The sequence below is a fragment of the Indicator indicator genome, chromosome 6 (genome assembly GCF_027791375.1).
Source record: "Indicator indicator isolate 239-I01 chromosome 6, UM_Iind_1.1, whole genome shotgun sequence".
Lineage (NCBI taxonomy): Eukaryota > Metazoa > Chordata > Aves > Piciformes > Indicatoridae > Indicator > Indicator indicator.
The window spans coordinates 4,968,223-4,989,829 of NC_072015.1; the positions used below are offsets into that span (position 1 = coordinate 4,968,223).

Consider the following 21,607-nt stretch of genomic DNA (forward strand, 5'->3'; position numbering starts at 1 on the left):
GGTCCCGCCGCCCCTACCCCGGTCAGCACTATGGAGCTCCCCCGTCCCAGGGACCTGCCCTCGCCGTTCGCCCCGGCTCCAGACCCCCCCGCGGCGCGAAGATTCGCAGCACCGCGAACATCCCCAAGGAAACCACCGCCCGTCCCGCGGCACCCCCAGCAGCCAGCCGGACCCCTGAGCCCACCTGGGGCCCCGCCGCCGAGGCCGGCCCGGCTCGTAGCGCCGGCTCCGGAAGAGGAAAGCGCTGGGAGGGCGCTGGGAGCGGAAGCACCGTCCTCCGGGAGAGGGGGCGGAAGCTGGGCCGCGCTTTGATCTGCCCGGTCTGTAGCTGCCGCGGCGGCATGAACGGCGAGGCTTCGGTGGTTGGCGGCGGGGGCTGGTCCCACAGGGATTGCCAGCGGACCTATCCGGTGCTGCCGGTGTGGGTGGTGGAGGACCATCAGGACGTGAGTGCCCGGTGCTGGGCGGTGGGGCTGTGGAATGAGGAGACCCTTGGGTGGTGCATGTAGAGTAGCTTCCTTTGTTTCTTCATTGCTTGCTTGCTTTTTCCTTCTCCTCAGTGTGGAAGCTTAGTCTGGTAGGTGGAAGCGAAGGGAGGTGTCCGGTGGATCTTTGGTGTAGTGTCCCCCCGCTAGTCCTTGCTGGATTTGTTCTGGCAGCTAAGACAGTTACTATCCTGTCCCTGTGGGAGGGACTGCATGTCCTTGCAACTGACTGTACGGTATGAATCAGCCATCAGCTTTCTCATTTTACCACCCAACATTATTGCACTTCAGGGGTTTGCTATACTGCAAATTGATGAGTTGCCTCATCTCCGATTTTCCCACTTTGAGAGAAGACCTTCAGCAGGGGATAAGATTGGGCAGTTGAGAAAGGTAGTCTTTATATTACAGCCACTAAATCATGTAGAGGTTAGGAATGAAGACTTTTTCTTCAAGGGGGGTAGATTAAAAGATGAGCTATAGTTTAAACTATGGTGGGGTCAGTTTTCACTACCAGTTAACTTACAAAACACAAGATGTCTATCTCCACGGCACCCATGCATGGTGAGGAGGCGATGCAGCGGCAGCGTTCTGCTGAAGAAGAAAGGTATTCCTGGGCCTTAGTTGTAATTAAAAAAAGTCGGAATTGAGTAAAATAATTAGTGAGAAGAGCTTCTGTCATCAAGACTTCCTATAAAGGAATGTGGTAGTAGAACTGTGCTTCTTCATCAGCTTCTCATGTGGAACACTTCATCTCATAATGGTTACAGTTCATGAGGTCTTGCCACTAGGTTTGTCCTTTGTACTGTTTTCTACCTCCTTCTCCTTCTAACCCGAATTCTAAAGGAATAATAGTGGAACTACTGATTTTGTTGTAAAGCCTATTGCATCTTTAAGATCACTGATTGCAGTGGATATATTTGTGTTGTTGTAGGTGCTGCCTTTCATCTATCGAGCCATTGGTTCAAAGCATCTTCCTGCCAGTAACATCAGCTTTGTTCATCTTGATTCCCATCCAGACCTTCTTATTCCTGTGAATATGCCTGCAGACACTGTATTTGACAAAGAAGCTCTTTTTAGGTAAGTCCTGGGAACTGTATCAGAATATATTAGGTCTAGGGTGAGCTATGAGGATGGTTAAGGGACACTCTCCTATGAAGAAAGACTGAGAGAACTGGAGCTATTTAGTCTTGAGAAGGCTGAAAGGGGATCTCATTAAGGTCTATAAGTATCGGAGGGGTGGGCGTCGAAATGAAGGTGGTGTCTAGTGATAGGACAAGGAACAACAAGTATAAGCTGGAACACAGGAGGTTCAACTTCAACATGAGGGGAAACTTCTTTACTGTGAGGGTGACAGAGAACTGCCCAGAGAGATTGTGGAATCTCCTTCTCTGGAGACTTTCAAAACCCATTTTGGTGCATTCCTGTGTGCCCTACCCTAGGTGATCCTGCTTTGGCAGGGTGACTTGACTGGATGATCTCTAGAGGTCTCTCTCAACCCTTCTGCTTCCTGCTGCATTTGATTTGTAGAACCACAGAATGGTCTGGACTGGAAGGGACTTCCAAAGATCATCTAGTCCAACGCACTCTGCAGTAAACAGGGGCATCCTCAACTGGATCAGGTTGCCCCAGAGCCCTGTCAAGACTTTACAGTGGATATTGGTATGACTCTGTAGGAGGTGTGAACAAAAGAGGTGTCAGTCAGCTTGAAGCTGTGTTCTGTCTTTTCGTTTTTGCTGAACACTTTTTTTGATGAAAAAGGTTATGTTTGTATTTACTATTGTGGTGAAATATTTAAGCCACATATCAATTCATTTAAGATGTGTTTACTTTGTTTACTCGTTCTGTAGCATATTGTGTTATTAGGCCAACTAGTAGTTCCTCTGAGTAGCAGGACAGCACCCTGAGTGCGTGCTTTCTGTGTGAAGAGCTGTTGTTTTAAACCAGTTTTTCTCTCTTCACACTGAAAACTGACTCTAAGATTGAAATACTATCTTTGAATAGAGAACAGTGAACATGGGAAGTTAAACAAGCTTTTCCTGTTAAGACCAATATTTTCCCCCAACTTCTCAGATAGGTATCAAGCCACAGAGTGATTGTTGGTATTTTCTTTCTTTTCCTGTTTTAAAATAAGTATTGATTACTTCAGTGTTATAGTGATGTACAGCAATGATAAAATTATGTAATTGGTATGCAAGTAATTGTATCATGCTACTCGTAGTTTGTTGAATGAATAAGAAGTTTTGTGGGCTACATCGTACACCTAAAAACTGGGACGTGGATAATCAGGAAAGTTGTTATTCTGTAGGTGCTGATTGACTCTACAGTTTAATTGCTGAGATTATATTTTAAATCTTCTGAGAGCAGTTTACAGTAAAATATTTCCTTGAGGTTAGATTGACGTTATTTATAACAGTGTTGGTGATGCTTCTTGTACTTTTCTCTGTGTGAAATACCGAGAGAAAAAGGACAACACATCAATGTAGTTTAGAATCAAAATGCATGAAGCTGATAGCAATTTATAGTCCTAACTTTTTAAATTCTACAGTAGACATTTTTGGTCTGTCTTGTGGATGAAGATTTCCATCTCTGTTTCTTTGATGTGAACTTTACAGAGAGTCTTAATTTCAGGTGATTTGTCTGGGAACTTTCAAGGTGTGGAAGATGTTCGTTGTATTCTTAACTGATTGTGTTTTGCTTACAGGAAAAGTAACAGTATTATCTCCAGTCTTTCTCCATTTCAGTGAATTAAGTATTGAGAACTGGATAATGCCTGCTGTTTATGCTGGCCATATTTCTCAAGTACTATGGCTTCACCCACCCTGGGCTCAGCAGATCTCAGAAGGAAAACATCAATTTTTAGTTGGGAAAGACATATCAACAACTACAATCAGGTAAACTCTGCTATCATATGCTATTTCTGTAGCTTTTAATGGATGTTTTTTTCTTTTCTTGGATAAAAAAAATCTTTTGTATTTTTGAGTTCCTTTTTTTTTTTTTTTGCATGAGTGGATACAGTTAAAAATGTGCTATAAATTCTTTTTTATTATAGATAATTCTACCTATTCACATTTCACTTCAGCTCCCCAAGTTTTAAATTAATTCTCTTCATTAAAGTAAAAAATCTCAGAAAGCAGTAATTTTTAACAACTGATTTGGGTAACAGAGAGTAGCATTTAGATCCTCCTCAGTCCTCCCTTAGAAGGACAAATCAAACCCTATTCCCTCAGCTTCCCTCTCATGCTCCAGTCCTTTAATCACTTTAGTGTCCCTTCTTCAGTTTGTTGTCATCCCTTTTGTTCTGGAGGCCCAGATTTGGGCAGAGTATGTCTCACTGGTGCTGAATGAGAGGTGAAATCTCTTCCCCTTCCCTCAATGATTCTGTTTGTCTTGTGTATGTGTTTTTGTCTGGTTTGGTGGTTTGTTTGATTGGATGGTTTTGTTGTGTATTTTTTCTTTTAAGTTAATCTACTAGCTAAGCACTGAAACAGGTACGAAGGCAGAGAGTTCTTCATTCTTTGATAAAATCAAAACTCATTTGGACAAGGCCTTGGACATCCTCATCTAGGTTTGAAGTTAGGTCTGCATCAATTAGGTCACCAGACTAAACCCCAAGCCCCAGTGCTCCTTTTCTCCCCCACCATGCCTCCCTTCCATTAGGCCTAAGCAGGCCAAGATGCACAGAGAAACATTAGCCAAGCCTCTGAAGGCCACAAACAGGCCTCATCCCCATGTCAGACTCCCTCCAGAGAGCCGAAAGGAGGGAGAAAAGAGAACAAATTATACAGTCCGCTTATAAAGAGAGAGCAGAATTATGGGATAGAATAAACAATTTAGAATTTTCCAGTCCATCCCTGGACCTTTCTGGTCCTCCTGGAGGACTCAACTCTTTCATGTTTTTTTTAAAGGCACCAGCCTCAGACCATGGCAACTTAGAACAGAGAATCTGTATCAGTGGTAAAGAAAAGTGGAATGCTACCATTTTAGTTAATAATATTTTACTTCTACTAAATCAATATCCATGAGTTTCAGGCTAATTCTCAAGAACAACTAACAACTAAGAACTTTCCTTTAGAAACAGGCAATCCAAGACAGGATACCCATAGCTTCGCAGTCTCACATGCCACAATATTGATAATATCATGTTAAATTCTGAATTTCATCTTTAAAATGCAATTCAATGGCAAATTAGTTTTAGTGATACCTAATGTGGAACCTTCGTCTTATCAGTTAGAAACCTCGTTGGGCTATCAAAATACAAAGAGTGCATTTAAATGTATTAAAACCTGTATTTAAAAACCTGTGTATGAAAATAAATAGAATCATAGAATGGCTTAGGTTGGAAGGAACTTAGAGATCATCTACTCCAACCTCCCTGCTGTGGGCAGAGATGCCTCTCAGCTAGACTCAGATGCTCAAGGCCTCATCCAACCCGGCCCTGAATAATTTCATATACACAAGTTTATTGCTTTTCTTGCCCATCAATCATCTCTTCGCTCTTTTCAGATTCCCTTAAGTGTACATGCTTTTTCCTAAACTCTTTGCAAAGGTGTGGGCTGTTCTATGAGGACAGGCTCAGGGAGCTGGAGTTGTTCACCCTGGAGAAGAGAAGGTTGAACAGACTTGATACCTGGTACCTGAAGGGGGCCTACCAGAAGGCTGCAGAGGGACTGTTTACAAAGGCCTGTAGTGATTGCACGAGGGGCAATGGCTTGAAATTAGAGTAGATTTAGATTGGATGTTAGGAGTGAGTTCTTTACCATGAGGGTGGTGGAACACTGGAACAGGTTGCCCAGGGAAGTAGGTGAGGCCCCATCCCTGGAGATCTTCAAGGTCAGGTTTGACATGGTTCTGAGCAACCTGTTCTAATAGAGAATGTCCCTGCTCACTGCAGGGGGTCAAACTAGATGACCTTTGGAGGTCCCTCCCAACCCAACCCATTCTATGATTCTATGTATATTAACTGTGAGTTATTGTCAATTGCAGGGTTACAGGTACAGATCATTACTTTTTAAGTGATGGTCTTTACGTCCCTGCTGACCAGCTAGAAAATCAGAAGCCTTTAAATTTACATGTCATTCTGATCAATCCTACTGAAGCATCAAAGAGCCAGGATGAAAATGGTGAAGTAGCAGCTGCTAAGAGATTGAAACTAAATATGGATGACACAGCAAGCACCTCTTCTGCCTCTTCATCAGTGGCTCCTGGTAACCTTGATCACAGCACCCCAAGACTGAAGAAAAAGGATGTACAAAATGCAAGTGCCCCGAACAAGGCAGAAACATTGTCAGAGTGCTCAGCCTCAAGCCTTCTCAGAAACAGTGAATGCCCAATAAGGGAAGTTATTAAAGATGTCTGCCAAGTACTTCAGAAAGGGGACCCATATGTTTTAGACATTGACTTAGATTTCTTTTCTGTTAAAAATCCTTTCAAAGAAATGTACACACAGGTAAGCATGACAATGGAGAGGCCTCTTAGCATTCACAAGTCCTAGCATTTATATCTATGGAGAAACTTTCATCTAAGCTCAATTAGCAGATTAGGGTTGGTGGTGTTTTTGTTTTGTTTCTTGTGCCTTTTTGGGGGGTTATGTGCTATGATAGGTTCTCAGTTCTAGGAACAGCTTTCACAAGTGGTGCAGTGCACCTTTTTTTGATACATTTCATTTGCAGTTAGTATTTCCCACTATAGTAAATGACAGTAATTCCATCCAATAATTTTTCACAAGTTAACACTTGGAATGTAAGTGTACAAGGAAAAAATAAAAAGCAAATACGTTTCTCCAATACCAAGAGCATCGTTTTCCACCCAAAAAAAGCCTAAAATCCAAAACATTGCCCTGAAAGATGTATTTCTTTAAAAATTGACTCATCTACTCGTTCTGCCTGTACTCCTGAAAAATTCATGAGTGTTCACCTCTGGAATGCTATTAAATAAATAACGAAAATCATTTGTCCTTGATTAATTAAACCTGAATATTATCAAGGACTAGGAATGACAAGCCCCTATAGTGCTTTACTTTTGAACTTGGCCAACCAGCCTGAAGTCTTTACCTGTCTGGTTTTCGTTTACAATCATACTCTTCTGATGGTTTTAACTGCCTAGATCTGCCATCTGAGTTTAACTCATCATTTCACTGAGACTATAGTTCAGCAAAATGCATGGTTAATTTCAGAGACTCCAACAGACTGCACTTAGCTTTTAAAGCTATATGTTTGAAGTCAGGTTTAAAGTTAAACAACTGCAAAGTGCTTGGCTGAGGCCGTGCCATAGTGCTTTTTCAAGCCTCACAGTCTCTTCCTCAGCTGCAGTTACAGCGAACTATCTGCATTAATTGAGTTGTAGAATGGTCTTAGTGATTAAAATTTTTGAAAGAGGGCTTTGAGGATTTTGTTTCTCATTTGAAGAGCCTAATTTTTTCCTTCTTTTGTCTTTTTCAAAGGCAGAATATGAGCTTTTGCAAGAGTTGTACAATTTCAAGAAGCCTCATAGAAATGCAACAGAGGTATGGTATTTCCTTGTGGGATGTAGAAGTGAATGATTCTTTTGATTTACCCAATAAAAACGAGTTACAACAAGGAAGGAACCTATGAAAGGTGCTTAATGAAGTGGTCTCCAATTAAGCTATGTAGCACGCTGAATGCTAATCAGCTGCATCTTAGGAGTTCTTTCCTATTAAACGTTTTAGTTAAACATCTAAGCTACATAAATATTTAGCAAGAGTGTGAAAATGAATTTGAGTAAACAAGTGGTAATTGACAAGGAAGAAATTAAAACACACTAAGTTATTTGCAATCTTATTTTTATAGCTCCATAGGATTTTGGGGGCGGGTTTTTTGTTGTTGTTATGAGGATTTTTTGGGGGGTGGTTTGTGGCCTTGGTTTTTTTGTCCTTCCCTCCAGGCTCTCCCCTTCTTTGCCATAACTGCTCTTCCTTCATAATCAGAGCTGTGCTGAGTGCCTAGCTGGTATTTTAGGTATTTATTTAGGTGTGGAAAGGCCTCTATTATACCACCAAATGTATTTTTATATGCATTGTATGCTTCTGAATCACAGAATGGTGTCGTTTTTCTGTAACTACCAATATAGTCATACCATGGAGAAAGCCATGTTGAAGGTCACTACAGCAAATTATTTCTAAACATGGCCTTGTTTTTGCAGTCATAATCTCATCTGAATGCTATTCAACACATATAATTATCACAGTGTAATCCTAATTAAGGTGTGTATAAAGAAATGGAGATATGTGGAAGATTGTCAAATTTATTTTCATATTTCTTATTCAGTTGGCAATAAAAGCAGTTGCCTATTGAAAAGGTAGATAAATGTGGAAAGGGTAAACACTTGTGATTTAAGTTCCCAATATGAGTTCAGGGCATAAATTATTTACAAAAGCCAAAAAAATTACAGGATCCAATTCAAATGGTTAGCAGACAGTAATAGATAGGTATAGAACTGAACTAGGCAAGATTCATGGATGGTTGTATAGTGACAGTCAATTTAAAGGTTTTGAAGGTAGAAAACAGTGAACTTTCTATTTTTCAAAGTTTCAGAAAATGTCCTACATGTCTTAGAGTTCCAGAGTATGGTTAAATATACTGCATGGTTAAATCATACAACAAGATGTACCATTGGGAGATTTTTTGCTTGCTTTTGGTTTTAGATGGGGAGAGCAGCAGTGTCTTCAAGGTTAGTTGCTGGTGATGCTTAGGAAAGTGTCTTATTCATACCCCAGGACAGGATCATAAAGTTGTACTTCATGAATGATTGATACCTTCTGAGCTCCTCGTAAAAATGGCCCAAAGCTGACATCTCTCACCTAAAGAAGCAGTGGCTGTTATATGATACAGCCAGCAAAATCCCAAGAAGGAATTTATATGCTTTTAATTGTTATCCCTCTATTCCCAAGGGGTTTTTAATTTCCTTCACACACTGTTGCCCTCAGTATTTTTAATACTAAATATGCCAAGCACTGCATTTGATTTGACATGTAGGATCTCTTTCAGCAAATATTTGCATGCACAACTGTATTAGTGTATGGAGCCTCACTCCAAGAAGACTGCCTCTTTATGTGTCTGAATTTTTAAGAAAGGACATAAACTTTTGCAGGGTAAGAGGAATAACTGACATTTGACATTAATTCCTTGTCTCTTGAGACATGCAGAGTTGAAAGAACCTCAAAACATCAAAATTAGTTTTGTTTTTCAGCAAATATTTATTTAATAATACTCTTGGTAAAAAAAAATTAAAAATAAAATTTTCCTTTCAATATTAAAATATAAAGCTCATACTCATCTGAGCCTTCCAGTGCTGTAGCAGTTGGTCTTACACAGTTTCTTAGCTCTCCACAGTGGCTTTTTAAAATTTGTTGTGGGAAAGACAAAGCAAAAGGACATGATTTATTCTGAAGGTCTACCATTTATTCTGCAGGAATTCATTCTGATCCTCTTGAAAAGATACTCTGTAGTAATGAATCAGTTCTTGTGGATTCCTAACTTCCAAATGGATCACTCATGTCAGAATTCAAATCATAGGGTAAGCCATGACTTTCTTACCTCCTTTTTTCCTAACACGGTTTATATGTGCTTCTTTAAAGGAGAGCTTGCTGGATTGTGTTGAAAGCCGTGTTCATCAGCTAGAAGATCTGGAAGCAGCATTTGCAGATTTGTGTGACAATGATGATGAAGAGACCCTACAGAAGTGGGCTTCATATCCTGGGTAGGTGATTTCTAAATGCCTCAAAATGAAAACAGTAGTTTTGGAACTGCTTAGCCCAGCACTTTGCAAACAAAAGGAGAGAAGCTGGATAGGATCTATGCAAGGCTAGCATTTTTTCTTTAGTGCTAGAGGAGAGTCAGACAAAACAAAAGGAAAGGTAGCCTACTCTCTTCATGCCATGGTAAGCCTTTTAAGATCAGCCCTGTACAGCTTCATGCAAATTCTGTTGTCTGTGGAGGGAGGCAGGTTTGGTGACTGAAAGTTTACCGATCTGTGTGAAGCAGAGCTCTCAGAAAAGCAAGAACATAGGGAGGATATCTTTGGTGCTCCCAAAGGTTCTTCTTTCTGTGGAAAAATGGAAGTAAATGAAAGGCTGTACCTGAGCAAGTGTCCAGAGAACATCTCAGCAGCATCAGCTATGCTTTTAAACTAAATGTTTTCAGCTGAAAAGCAGCAGCAAAAGTCTGAGCTTTCCCTTGATAGGACATCCACTCCTTTTCCCCATTAAGTGCAGCGCTTACTGTCACTGGGTAACAGTGAACACAGACATTTCCTAGCCCATTCATACAAGTTTGAGCTACAACAGCTTCTCTCCAGATCTGCCCTAAAAGCAGTGCAAAGTGGTCTTGCCAGAGGCAGGTGTGAGTGTAGGGCTTTCTACGAAAGACGTAGTGAAATAGTACAACAGTGTTGATAATAACAAGTGCTCTCTGTTGCAAGGTGACACAGAGGGGCCGTGATAACTTCTAATTTCTCTCTCAAAAATCACTCAGGGTAAATACATGTGTTTCCACCTGCGTATGTAACAAGTTTTGGTTTTGTCTTAACTCCAGAATGAATTCACTTGTTCAACTAGTTCACAGTTTGAAAACCAGGATGGAAAGCCCAGACTACGAAATGGTAGGTGACTAGGTTAAAAAGCACAAAGTAGACAGATTTCAGAAGCATAGCTTCAACAGGGAGGGAAAAGATCTTGCTTCATTTCAGACTTTTCTTCATTCAAGACTTTGTCAGATTTTGGTAGTTTTCTTGGATTTTTTAATACCTTATTACTTAAGCAAGCTTTTCTTTTTAAATATTCTAAAATTATATTCTGCTTATCTGTATTTAGGCAACATTAATATGATCTTTCCAGAACTTTGATGTCTCAGGTAGCTTCCTGTGAAGGAAGGTTTCATTTCACGAGGGACTGTTGACAGAATCTATAGAACTGAAGTAACCTACTTGTAAAAGATCAGAGTTATCATCAAGGGCTACAACATGCTCTGAATTCATATGAGAGGTCCAGTGTACTGTAGATAGTAAAACAATCCATACAGCCGCCAGAATATTATTCTTTGGGTTTGACAAGTTTAGGAAAACAAATAAACATCTTACTGCCTGAAGTGTTAAGTTACCTGCTGGGCTAGGCATAATATCTTAAGAGATTTTTTACACAGATGAGCTGCATCACTATTCATCAACAGAAATTAAGTATGTTTAATTTACATATAGGTCCATCAGGCAGGTCTGACCTGTGATTATATGGAGCTTCCTCACCATGTTAGCACTGAAGAGGAGATCGAAGGCCTCATACAATCCATTAAAGCTCTACTGAAAGATCTGCCTAAGCCCACACTTGTGACAGTTGCCCGGTAAGATTATGTAGACACTTTCACTTTACAACCTCAGACTATGCTTACGAAGCTAGATGATTCTGTCAATATAGCAACTGGTTGGCACATGCATAGTGTAGTGGAAATAGACATTTGAAAATGTTGATCATAAGGCACTGACAGTATCTGCACAGGTAACAGAAGGTTCTGCACTGATGACCACTTTTAGTGGCCTTTAGAGTAGCTAGCACAGATTTCAAAAGATAATTTAATGAGCTTCAGCACAGGTTATAGAAAGCCTGTGGTGAGGCCTTGTGTATGTAGATACGGATAGCTGTAACTGGGGTTCATCTCCACTACTTTTATTACTTGTGCTAGTTAGACAAGGCTAGTTTGCACAGACTGCTGAGATCACACCTTCCTTACTCCCTTGCTCTAGGATTTATGGTAGTACAGACAGTATTTTTATTTTCAGTGAAACTTCTAATGGAAGTGGTTTTCATCTAGTAAGATGAAAGGGGTTTGTGTTCTAGAAAGCTCTAGTAAAGCTTTGGATGGGATAAAAGTAATGCTTCCAGGACTGTAAGAGTATTCTGTAATGGAGAACAGGATGGTGTTTGAGGCCAGGGACCTGGGAGAACCAGGAATTTGTCCTGAGAAAACTTATTTGAAGACCACAGCATATCTCTTCACAAATTGTAACTTAATCACTTCAGAATATACTATAGAATCATAACAACAATAGAATCATAGTCATTATGACTATGGCCTTTAAGATCAAGTCCAGCCATTATCTAACTGCCAGATCTGGTGCTAAACCATGTGCCTTAGGACCACATCTCTACATCTTTTAAACACCTTCAGGGATGGGGATTTAACTACCGCCCTGGGGAGCCTCTTCCAATGTTTGAGAACCCTTTTAGTGAAGAATTTTCTTCTAATATCCAACCTAACCTCCCCTGGCGCAGCTTGAGGCCATTTCTTCTTGTCCTATCACTTGTTACTTGGGAGAAGAAACCAACACCCACCCTGCTAAAACCTCCTTTCAGGTAGTTGTATAGAGCAAGAAGGGCTTCCCCTCAGCCTCCTTTTCTCCAGGCTAAACAGCCCCAGTTCCCTCAGCCACTCCTCATCAGACTTGTTCTCCAAACCCTTCACCATCTTTGTTCGCCTTCTCTGGACCCCTTCCAACACCTCAATGTCTTGTAGTGTGAGGCCCAAAAGTGAACACAGTACTCAAGGTGTGGCCTCACAAGTGCTTGAGTTACAGAGCCTTCCTACCCTCAAGCATATCAACATTCCTTCCCAGCTTAGTGTCATCTGCAAACTCACTGAGGGTGCACTTGATTCCCTCATCCAGATCATTGATAAAGATATGAAAGAGAACTGGCCCCAATACTGAGCCCTGGGGAACACCACTTGGGCCGCCAACTGGATTTAACTCCATTCACCACCACTCTCTGGGCCCAACTGTCCAGACTGATTTTTAGGTAGAGAAGCACCCATCCATCCAAAATATGAACAGCCAGTTTCTCCAGGAGGATGTTGTGGGAGACAGTGTCAAAGGCTTTACTAAAGCCCGGGTAACCAGCATCCACAGCCTTTCTCTCATCCACTAAATGGGTCACCTTATTGTAGATGGAGGTCGGGTTCATCAGTCAGGACCTGCCCTTCATGAAACCATGCTGACTGGGCCTGGTTGCCCTCTATGTGCTGCATGATGGCGCTCAACATGATCTGCTCCGTGACCTTCCCTGGTATCAAGGTCAGACTGACAGATATGTAGTTCCCTCAGTCTTTCCAGCTGTAGATGAGGGTCATATTTGCCAGTCTCCAGTCAGATAGGACCTCCCCAGCTGGCCAGGACTGCTGGTAAATGATGGAAAGTGGCTTAGTGAGCACAGTATCACAGTATATCAGAGGTTGGAAGGGACCTCAAGAGATCATCAGGTACAACCCCCCTGCCAGAGCAGCATCACTTAGGGTAGTCTGCACAGGAACACATCCAGGTGGGTTTGGAAAGTCTCCAGAGAAGAAGACCCCACAACACCCCTGGGCAGCCTGTTCCAGTGCTCCGTCACCCTCGCTGTAAAGAAGTTCCTCCTCATGTTGAGGTGAAATCTTCTATGTTCTAGTTTGAACCCATTGTTCCTTGTCTTATCACTGTGAACCACCCAAAAGAGCCTGGCCCCCTCCACTTGACACCCAGCCCTCAGATATTTATAGACTTTGATCAGATCCCTCTCAGTCTCTCTTTATAGGGGAGATGCTCAAGTCCCCTAATCATTCTCGTTGGCTTTCTGTTGGATTCTCTCCAGCAGGTCTCTGTCTCTTGAACTGGGGAGCCCAAAACTGGCACTTCTGTGAGCTGTCAGTACCTTTGGTTGTGTGCCATAGACTAAGTGGTCTAAGTGGTGCAACAGGTTGCTAACCATCTCCTCTTGGATTATGGGGGCTTCATTCTGCTCCCCATCCCTATCTTTCAGCTCAGTGAGCTGGGTATCCAGCCAAAACTGGTATTACTACTAAAGACTGAGGCAAAGAAGGTATTGAGTACCCCAGCCTTTTTCTCATCCTTTACCACTGTTTTCCTCCTTGCATCCAAACTTTTGTCAGTAATTGAGCTGACAAAGCATTTCTTACTCTAACAGCTGAAGCCAAATTAATTTCCAGTTGGGCTTTGGCCCCTCTAATTTTTTACCTGCATAGCCTCACAACAACTTTGTGGTCCTCCCTAATGGTCTGCCCCTGCTTCAATGAACATAAACTCTCCTTTTTTACCTAAGTTGCAACCAAATATCTCTATTCAGCCAGGTTTGCCTTCTTTCCCACTGACTTGTCTTTCAGCACCTGGGGACAGCCCGTTCCAGAACTTTTGAGACTTCCTTCTTCAAAAATGTCTGGCCTTCCTGGACTCCTCGGCCCTTCAGGACTCTGTCAGCCAGTCTCCAAAACAGGCTAAAGCCTGCCTGCTGAGAGTCCAAGGTGGCATTTCTGCTGACCCCGCTCTTTACTTCTGCAACAATCAAGAACTCTGTCATTTTGTTATTACAGAATCACAGAATCACCAAGGTTGGAAAAGACCTCAAGGATCATCAAAGTCCAACCTGTCACCCAAGAACTCATGACTACTCAACCATGTCACCAAGTGCCATATCCAATCCCTTCTTGAACACCTCTAGTGATGGTGACTTCACCACCTCCCTGGGCAGCACATTCCAACGTCTAACAACTCTTTCCATGAAGAACTTTCTCCTCACCTCCAGCCTAAACTTCCCCTGGCACATCTTGAGACTGTGTCCTCTTGTTCTGGTGCTGGTTGCCTGGGAGAAGAGACCAACCCCCACCTGGCTACAGCCTCCCTTCAGGTAGTTGTAAACAGCAATGAGGTCACCCCTGAGCCTCCTCTTCTCCAGGCTAAACAGTCCCAGCTCCTTCAGCCTCTCCTCATAGGGCTTGTGTTCGAGGCCTCTCCACAGCCTCATTGCCCTTCTCTGGACATGTTCAAGTCTCTCAATGTCCTTCTTAAATTGAGGGGCCCAGAACCGGACACAGGACTCGAGGTGCAGCCTAACCAGTGCTGAGTACAGGGCAGAATGACCTCCCTGCTCCTGCTGGTCACACTATTCTTGATGCAGGCCAGGATGCCATTGGCCTTCTTGGCCACCTGGGCACACTGCTGGCTCATGTTCAGCTGCTGTCACCCAGTACCCCCAGGTCCCTTTCCACCTGGCTGCTCTCCAGCCACTCTGACCCCAGCCTGTAGCTCTGCATGGGGTTGTTGTGGCCAAAGTGCAGCACTCGGCACTTGGATTTGTTGAATGCCATCCTGTTGGACTCTGCCCATCTGTCCAGCCTGTCAAGGTCCCTCTGCAGAGCCCTTCTACCTTCTAACAGATCAACATCTGCTCCCAGCTTGGTGTCATTTGCAAATTTACTGATGACTGACTCAATCCCACCATCCAGATCATCAGTAAAGATATTGAACAGGATGGGGCCCAGCACTGATCCCTGGGGGACACCACTAGTGACTGTCTGCCAGCTGGATATGGCACCATTCACCACCACTCTCTGGGCTCTGCCCTCCAGCCAGTTCCTAACCCAGTGCAGAGTGCTCCTGTCCAAGCCAGGGACTGTTAGCTTGGCCAGGAGTTTGCTGTGGGGAACGGTGTGAAAGGCCTTGCTGAAGTCCAGGTAGACTACATCCACAGCCTTTCCCACATCCACCAGGCTGGTCACCTGATCATAGAAGGAGATCAGGTTGGTGAGGCAGGACCTGCCCTTGTCCGTCCTGCAGGTGCGCAGTGATTGCCCCCAAGACAATCTGCTCCATAATTTTCGCTGACATTGAGGTCAGGCTGACAGGCCTGGAGTTCCCAGGTTCATCCATCCGGCCCTTCTTGTGGATGGGCATCACATTGTCCAGCCTCCAGTCATCTGGGACCTCTCCAGTGAGCCAGGACTGGTGAAAAATGATGAAGAGAGGCTTGGCCAGCTCATCTGCCAGCTCCCTCAGTACCCTAGGATGAATCCCATCAGGTCCCATGGACTTGTGAATATCCAAGTGGCTCAGCAAGTCCCGAACTAATTCCTCATGGAAGTCAGGGGTACTACACTGCTCCCTGACTCCACTACCAATTCAGGAGTCCAGTTATCCTGATGTCCTCCTGCCTTACTGTTGAAAATTGAGGCAAAAATGATGTGGCTGAGACAGCTATTAACCTTTACATCACACACAAATCCTTCTCGGTTCACAAACAGCAGGTCCAGCAGGACACCTTCCTTAGTTGGTTCCCACACAAGTTGTGCCAGGAAGTTATCCTCCACACACTGTAGGAACCTCCAGGACTGCTCCCTCTCTGCTGTGTTATACTTCCAGCAGACATCAGGGATGTTGAAGTCCCCACGAGGCCAAGGGATTACTGATCATGAGATTTCTGCCAGATGCCTAAAGAATATTTTGTCTGTGTCTTCATTCCGGTTGGGTGGTATATAGCAGACTTCCACCAGGACATCTGCCTTTTTAGCCTTCCCCCTGATTATTACCTGTAAATACTCAACCTTATCATCACCATCATTAAGCAGTCAAAACACTTGCTGAGATAAAGGGCCACCTCACCACTTCTCTTCCCTTGCCTATCCCTTCCTTCTGAAGAGTTTGTAGCCATTGATTGCAGCACTGCAGTTATGTAAGACATCCTACCATGTTTCTGTGATGGCCATTAGATCATAGTTTTTCCAATGCACAATGGCTTCCAGCCAGATATTCCCATTTTCCATGCTGTGTGTTGGTGTAGATGCACTTCAGTTGGTCTTGCTGCCTTTTTGGAGGGGTAAGTCCTAGTTCCTACCTGACTGATTGGTTACTGACCCATCAATAACCCTTTTGTCTTTGCTGCTACACAGGTCTCCATTTCCCACTGACACAGCAGACAGAAAGACCTCACTTAGCACACATTCCTTCAAATGTTGGTGTGCTGCCCTTGGGTTTATTTCTAGCAAGGCCAGTTTTGTGCCCTTACCCTTTGAAATCTTGGTTTAAAGCTATTTCATGAGCCCTGCTAGCTCCTGGGCTAGGATCCCTTTTCCACTGTAACAGGTATATTCCATCTGTTGCCATTGGGCCTGGGGTCTAGTAAATCCAGCCATGATGAAAGAACGTAAAGTCATGCTCCTGACACCAGGCTCCGAGTCAGGCATTGATTTGCTGGCTCTTCCTGTTTATTCCCTCATCACTGCCCACAACTGGAACGATAAAGGAGGACACTACTTGTGTTCCTGATCTCTTAACCAGAAATCCCAAGGCTTGGAAATCGTTTTTCATTGCCCTTGAACTTCCTGTTGATACTTCATTGCTGCCTACCTGAACGATTAACAGTGGACAGCAATCTGAGGGCTGCACTAGGGAAGGAAGCAGTGCCCAGGCCTCATCAGCCTGTCTGGCAAGACTTGCAGACTCCTGGAGGATCTCTGCTTCCCTGGCAATTCCTACCAACGGATACCCTCAGGAAGTCCTCTGTACACCAAGATCTACCTCTCCACTGCTGGGCAGACTGGTTCCGAGGCAGCTGCTCTTGGCAACTAGCAAACAAATTCTTCTTGTCAACAAGAAATAGTATGGCTTAATACCTGCAATAAAAGAAAGCTTTATTTCCTGTGCCAGCTGCAGAATTAACATCCACTGCTGCCAAAACCCCAGAATAATTTATGTGGACTTGACAGGTATAAGATCCAGGAAGTGTCAGCTCTACTTTTGTACTAGTATCTGTTTACAGCTCATTAATAGATACTGTAAATTATGTTCTATCTCAGGGATTGTAAAGATTTGTTTTTCAGGTTTTCCTACCTATTTTGCTGGTAGCATTTGAGTTTTTCAATCTTAATTTTCCGTCAGTCCTTTAATCAGATCATTTGCTTGAGTTTCAACTGCCAACATGTTCTGTATCAGTCAGAAAGAGAGTAGATTTGGAAGGATGAGTAGGTTAAATTCCTCATCTGCTCCAGACTTTCTAGTCAGCTTCAAGGAAAACTGTTTACTGCTGCAAGTAGTGAGGAGAAATACAACAGTATGCTTTGGAAGGGATACTGGGAGGTAGAACTCATCACAGTTTGAAATTAGCTTCAGCCTGGACACAGAGTATTGCAAGATTACAAAATGTTGTGATGGCAGTGATAACTCTTAACGCTTTTTCAATTCCTTGTTACAGATCAAGTTTGGATGACTATTGCCCTTCAGAGCAGGTTGACATCATTCAAGAGAAGGTTCTCAGTTTACTGGGTTCAGTGTATGGCACTCTGGATGTGCACTTAGATTACTTGAGCAACTCATCTTCTTTGTGATCTTTCTTTATATGCTGCCCTCTAACACAGTGGATTCATTTAAACTGAGTATTAGCTCTGGCTGCAAGAGGAAAAATGCTGTTATTTCAGCAGGTGGCACTAGAACACAAGCTGACCAAGAGCTAGATTCGAGTAGCATTGCTTCTCCAAAGCAGCTGCATCTGAACTGTTACCTGTTCAGCGTTGTTCAGGCTAGTTTTGTGATGAATGCTTTTACTCTCTTGCTTGTTTTTAAAATCGGTGCAAGAGAAAGTAATAATTTTTTGTCCATAAAATGTACTTTTTTCACCTTTTTTTTGTTGGGTTGGGGTTTTGGTTTTGTTTGTTTGGTTTGGTTGATTTGTTTTTTGTATGTAAGAAAAATAAAATCTGAAAATAAATGAATTTATATAATTAAACCTTTTTTTTTTTTTTTAATAGAGTTTGGTGAATACCAGACATGCTCCTGAGTTGCAGTGTACCTTTTAAAAAATTACATCAATAATGCCATTAAGATACTAGGTTTACATAGCTTCTTAACTGCAGTGCTCAAGATGACCAGGCACCCCCCACTCATTTCTCTAGAGGAGCTTATGACTTCTGCCCCATCTACAGAATATAATTTCTACTTATACTCCATTGCAGTAATATTGTTTTATTTTGCCTTAGAGTATTTCACTGATGACTGAGATAATAACCCTAATGTGTAGACATTGGCTTGGTATCTTCATTTTTATGTGTTTTTGAGGATAAAAAGTATGCATGCATATGCATGCTTATATTTGTTGAATTCTATAAGAAGCTGAATTGATTTTTTCTTCAGAAAAAAAAATTAACTTCACTGAAGTCAGCAGCAAAATCTTCTGTATCAGGTTTTTCCTTATTTCAGTATCACGATTTGGAAAATAACACTTTTTGAAACGTTGAACATAGAAAGCAATCTGGCTCTGGAGAAAACAGCCACTTTCAGAGGTAAAAACCAAACCACCACCACCGCACAGGATTTGAGCATGAAACTGAAAGGAGAAAGAGAAAATACAATCTAGAAAATTATTTTATTATAATTAAGCTTTGCTTGTAATTAATTTGTTAATACTAGCATTTGCTCTACAGAGACTGTGCACTTACAGTTTTTTACTACTTTTGTTGATATAAAGGCCTATATTATAAATATATAATCAATTATTTTAAAATATTTATTCCAGTAGAACAAATTCCATGACTGATTCGCTTTGTGCTTATGTATTCTGTCACAAAGATATGGCTACCCTTGGATCCAAGATGCTTAACAGTTCATAACCTGACTCCACTGAAGTTTGTGTATGCGGTTTGCTTATTACTTTTCCTGCTTCCTGATTCAAATGCTACAAGGCTGCTTAGCCCCTCCAAACACAAGCTGAGGGGACAAAACTGCATGTCAATCAAGGGAGTTCCAAGCTCTTCAGGGCACTTTCCTTAAAATGGGGCAGAGGGAGGGGGAGTGAGACAGTTTTAAAGAAATCAGCCCTAATTACATTGTGAGATTTAAACAAGAGTGTGGGCCCATTGCTTTATAGAGCATGTCATTCATTCATCCTAAGGAAAGAATCCTTATGGAAAAAAATCACATGCCTTGCAAAATTAACTGTGATATCAATCCCCCTCTTCTGTGCTTTTCTGCTTGAAGGATAGTTTGACCTCTATCTGGCCTAAGCCCATGACATCTTGTCATTGCAGTATTTCAATAACATTGATCTGCACTTCAGAACAAACACAAAACCCCACTTCTGTCTTCCCTCTTTTTCCCCTCCCCAAACACCCCTTTCAAAACCAAACTTCACTCGAAGCAGCACTCTGGCTTGATACACAAAGCAGTTAGCATCACAGATCAGCAAACAGGTCTCAAATCTTTCCCCACTGATAAAGAATTGTCATGCTAGCAAATGCTCAGGCAATGCCCTCATAGCCTAAAGATTGAGCCAAAGAATAAATGTCCTTTTTTCTGATGTTAAACTCACCAGAGATTTTCACAATATAGGCTAGGAATCAATTTATTTTACTGAGAAGAACCCTCTAGTGGAACATGAAAAAGACTGTAACATCTTAGTAGATCTATTAAGTAAACATGTATCTGCTTTATTGTCTGATAAGACAGTACTGGGACTACTGAAAGCCTTCCTAACAATATTTACTAGTTTGAACTGATTTGTGAACAAAGACACAGTGTTGCAATAATAATTTTTAAACCAAATTTACAGTCAGGAAGACATTACTCAGCCATATCAAAATGGGATAAAGAAGCTGAAACTTTTCATAGCATGCTTTGGAACTGGTGGAGGCGCCAGGTAGGATGCATGCTGGGAGAAAAAGGAAGGATAAGCCATGCCATTTGATGCAGAACAATCTGATGACATTACACCGGCCCATTGTTCATGGGTAATATACCATGTGTACCTACTAATCTTTGCACTGATCCAGAGCTGTGTATGGAAGGTGAAAGGTGTTTCACCTCTCTATGTACATCAGACTATGTCTCCTCCTCTGCCTAGTACCAGGGCTCTGGGGTACTGACAGCCCTTGCTGACCTGGCTTGTTTCTGTCCTTGATGAGACCTGCTGCTGTCACCATCCAGCCCTGCTCACCTGGTTCTACTGCTTGTGGCACTGCCCCTTTGCTGCAGCACAGCCTGGCCTTTGCCAGGTCTCCACTTCCAGCCCAGATGGAGCAGCCACCATTTGTGTGCCCTGACAGTCAACTATAGTTGACAGAATCAACTATTCTTGTGCTTAGAAATACTTATTTTGGTTACCAGTTGTTTTACTATTTGGCTATTTAAGTTGTCCCTGTTACTATGAAGTAAGTAGTTATCTTTATAATCTGCTTTATGCAGGCTAAAAGCAAAGAAAATTTAATACTGCAACTCATCCAGTCTTTTGGGAAAATCCACATTAGTCCACTTACTGCTTGTCTCTCATTGCCCCAAGCAGCACCCTTACCAACAGATTGGGGAATCTTAACCCTAGATCTAAATTGAACATGGAGGGCAATTTTAAAGAATGTATCAGGCATGTTAGAATTTTATCTCAAGCTGGAAAAGATACCTGTATTGGGTAGAAAAATGATGTTTGGAAATGGAAGTGAAAATTCATGTTGGCATGTAAATAATACCCACATTAAAGAACTAACAAAAAGTTCATAATGTTATAACCAATTCCCTTGAGGAATACAGCTGCCAAAGGTATGGAAAACAGTTGAAGATGGCAGATAGCTTTATATGCAGCCTACACCTTGGTGTATTGGATAGGAAAAAAACAACACAGGACAGTTGAAAACAAATTACTCTGTTAGAGAACATTAATGAATCTAGGAAAGAAGCCCCTGAAGTTTACAACTGGAATTGTACACAGATTTACAGCTGTGTTCCCACTAACCTTTCTGAAGTCCAACGACTAGAGCCAACAGCCAGAGCTTTATGACCAGTATGCTTATGCCAGAATTACTCAATTCTTATTCAGGAGACAATGATAAAAGAGACACATATAAACCGTGAAAAAGAAATAGTACTTCCAATGTGACATACTGTATAGTGCTAGAACTTGGGCCATACAGTTACCTTTGACCAGTCTGAGAAGGTAAATCACCTCAGGAATGTTAACTTTGTGCCTTTTATGGAGAAAGACACTATTAGTATCTGAATTATGGGGGAAAATTAAGAGACACTACTGATCTGTGTACCACTGTGGCAGTGGCCTTTGACTGGAATGGTAGTAGGATGGGTATTAAAATAAATTTTTAACCCTCAAATTATTTCAGAATTGCTTATGATTACACAATCTAACAGAACAGATTGAGGCACTAGCAAATGCAACAAGGATAGAATTCCACGCTTTGAATATATGATTACCTGAAACCTCAAGAATGGCCCCTCAAATTCATTTGACCTTAGATGCTGTATTCATATCCTTAATGTGATAGAACACTTGAACCAAAAAATTCATAAAATTCAGCAAGTAG

At 42.1% G+C, this 21,607-nt stretch overlaps 1 protein-coding gene across 1 annotated transcript; it reads left to right on the top strand.

Moving 5' to 3' along the window:
- The first annotated feature begins 341 nt into the window (after nucleotides 1-341).
- C6H5orf22 (chromosome 6 C5orf22 homolog) lies at nucleotides 342-17,680 on the top strand. Its single transcript, XM_054381948.1, has 9 exons — nucleotides 342-446; nucleotides 1,417-1,562; nucleotides 3,227-3,376; nucleotides 5,469-5,931; nucleotides 6,925-6,987; nucleotides 9,079-9,200; nucleotides 10,034-10,100; nucleotides 10,695-10,834; nucleotides 17,503-17,680. The coding sequence occupies exons 1-9, from the start codon at nucleotides 342-344 to the stop codon at nucleotides 17,633-17,635; spliced, it is 1,389 nt and encodes a 462-aa protein (XP_054237923.1). The 3' UTR covers nucleotides 17,636-17,680.
- Nucleotides 17,681-21,607: the final 3,927 nt, after the last annotated feature.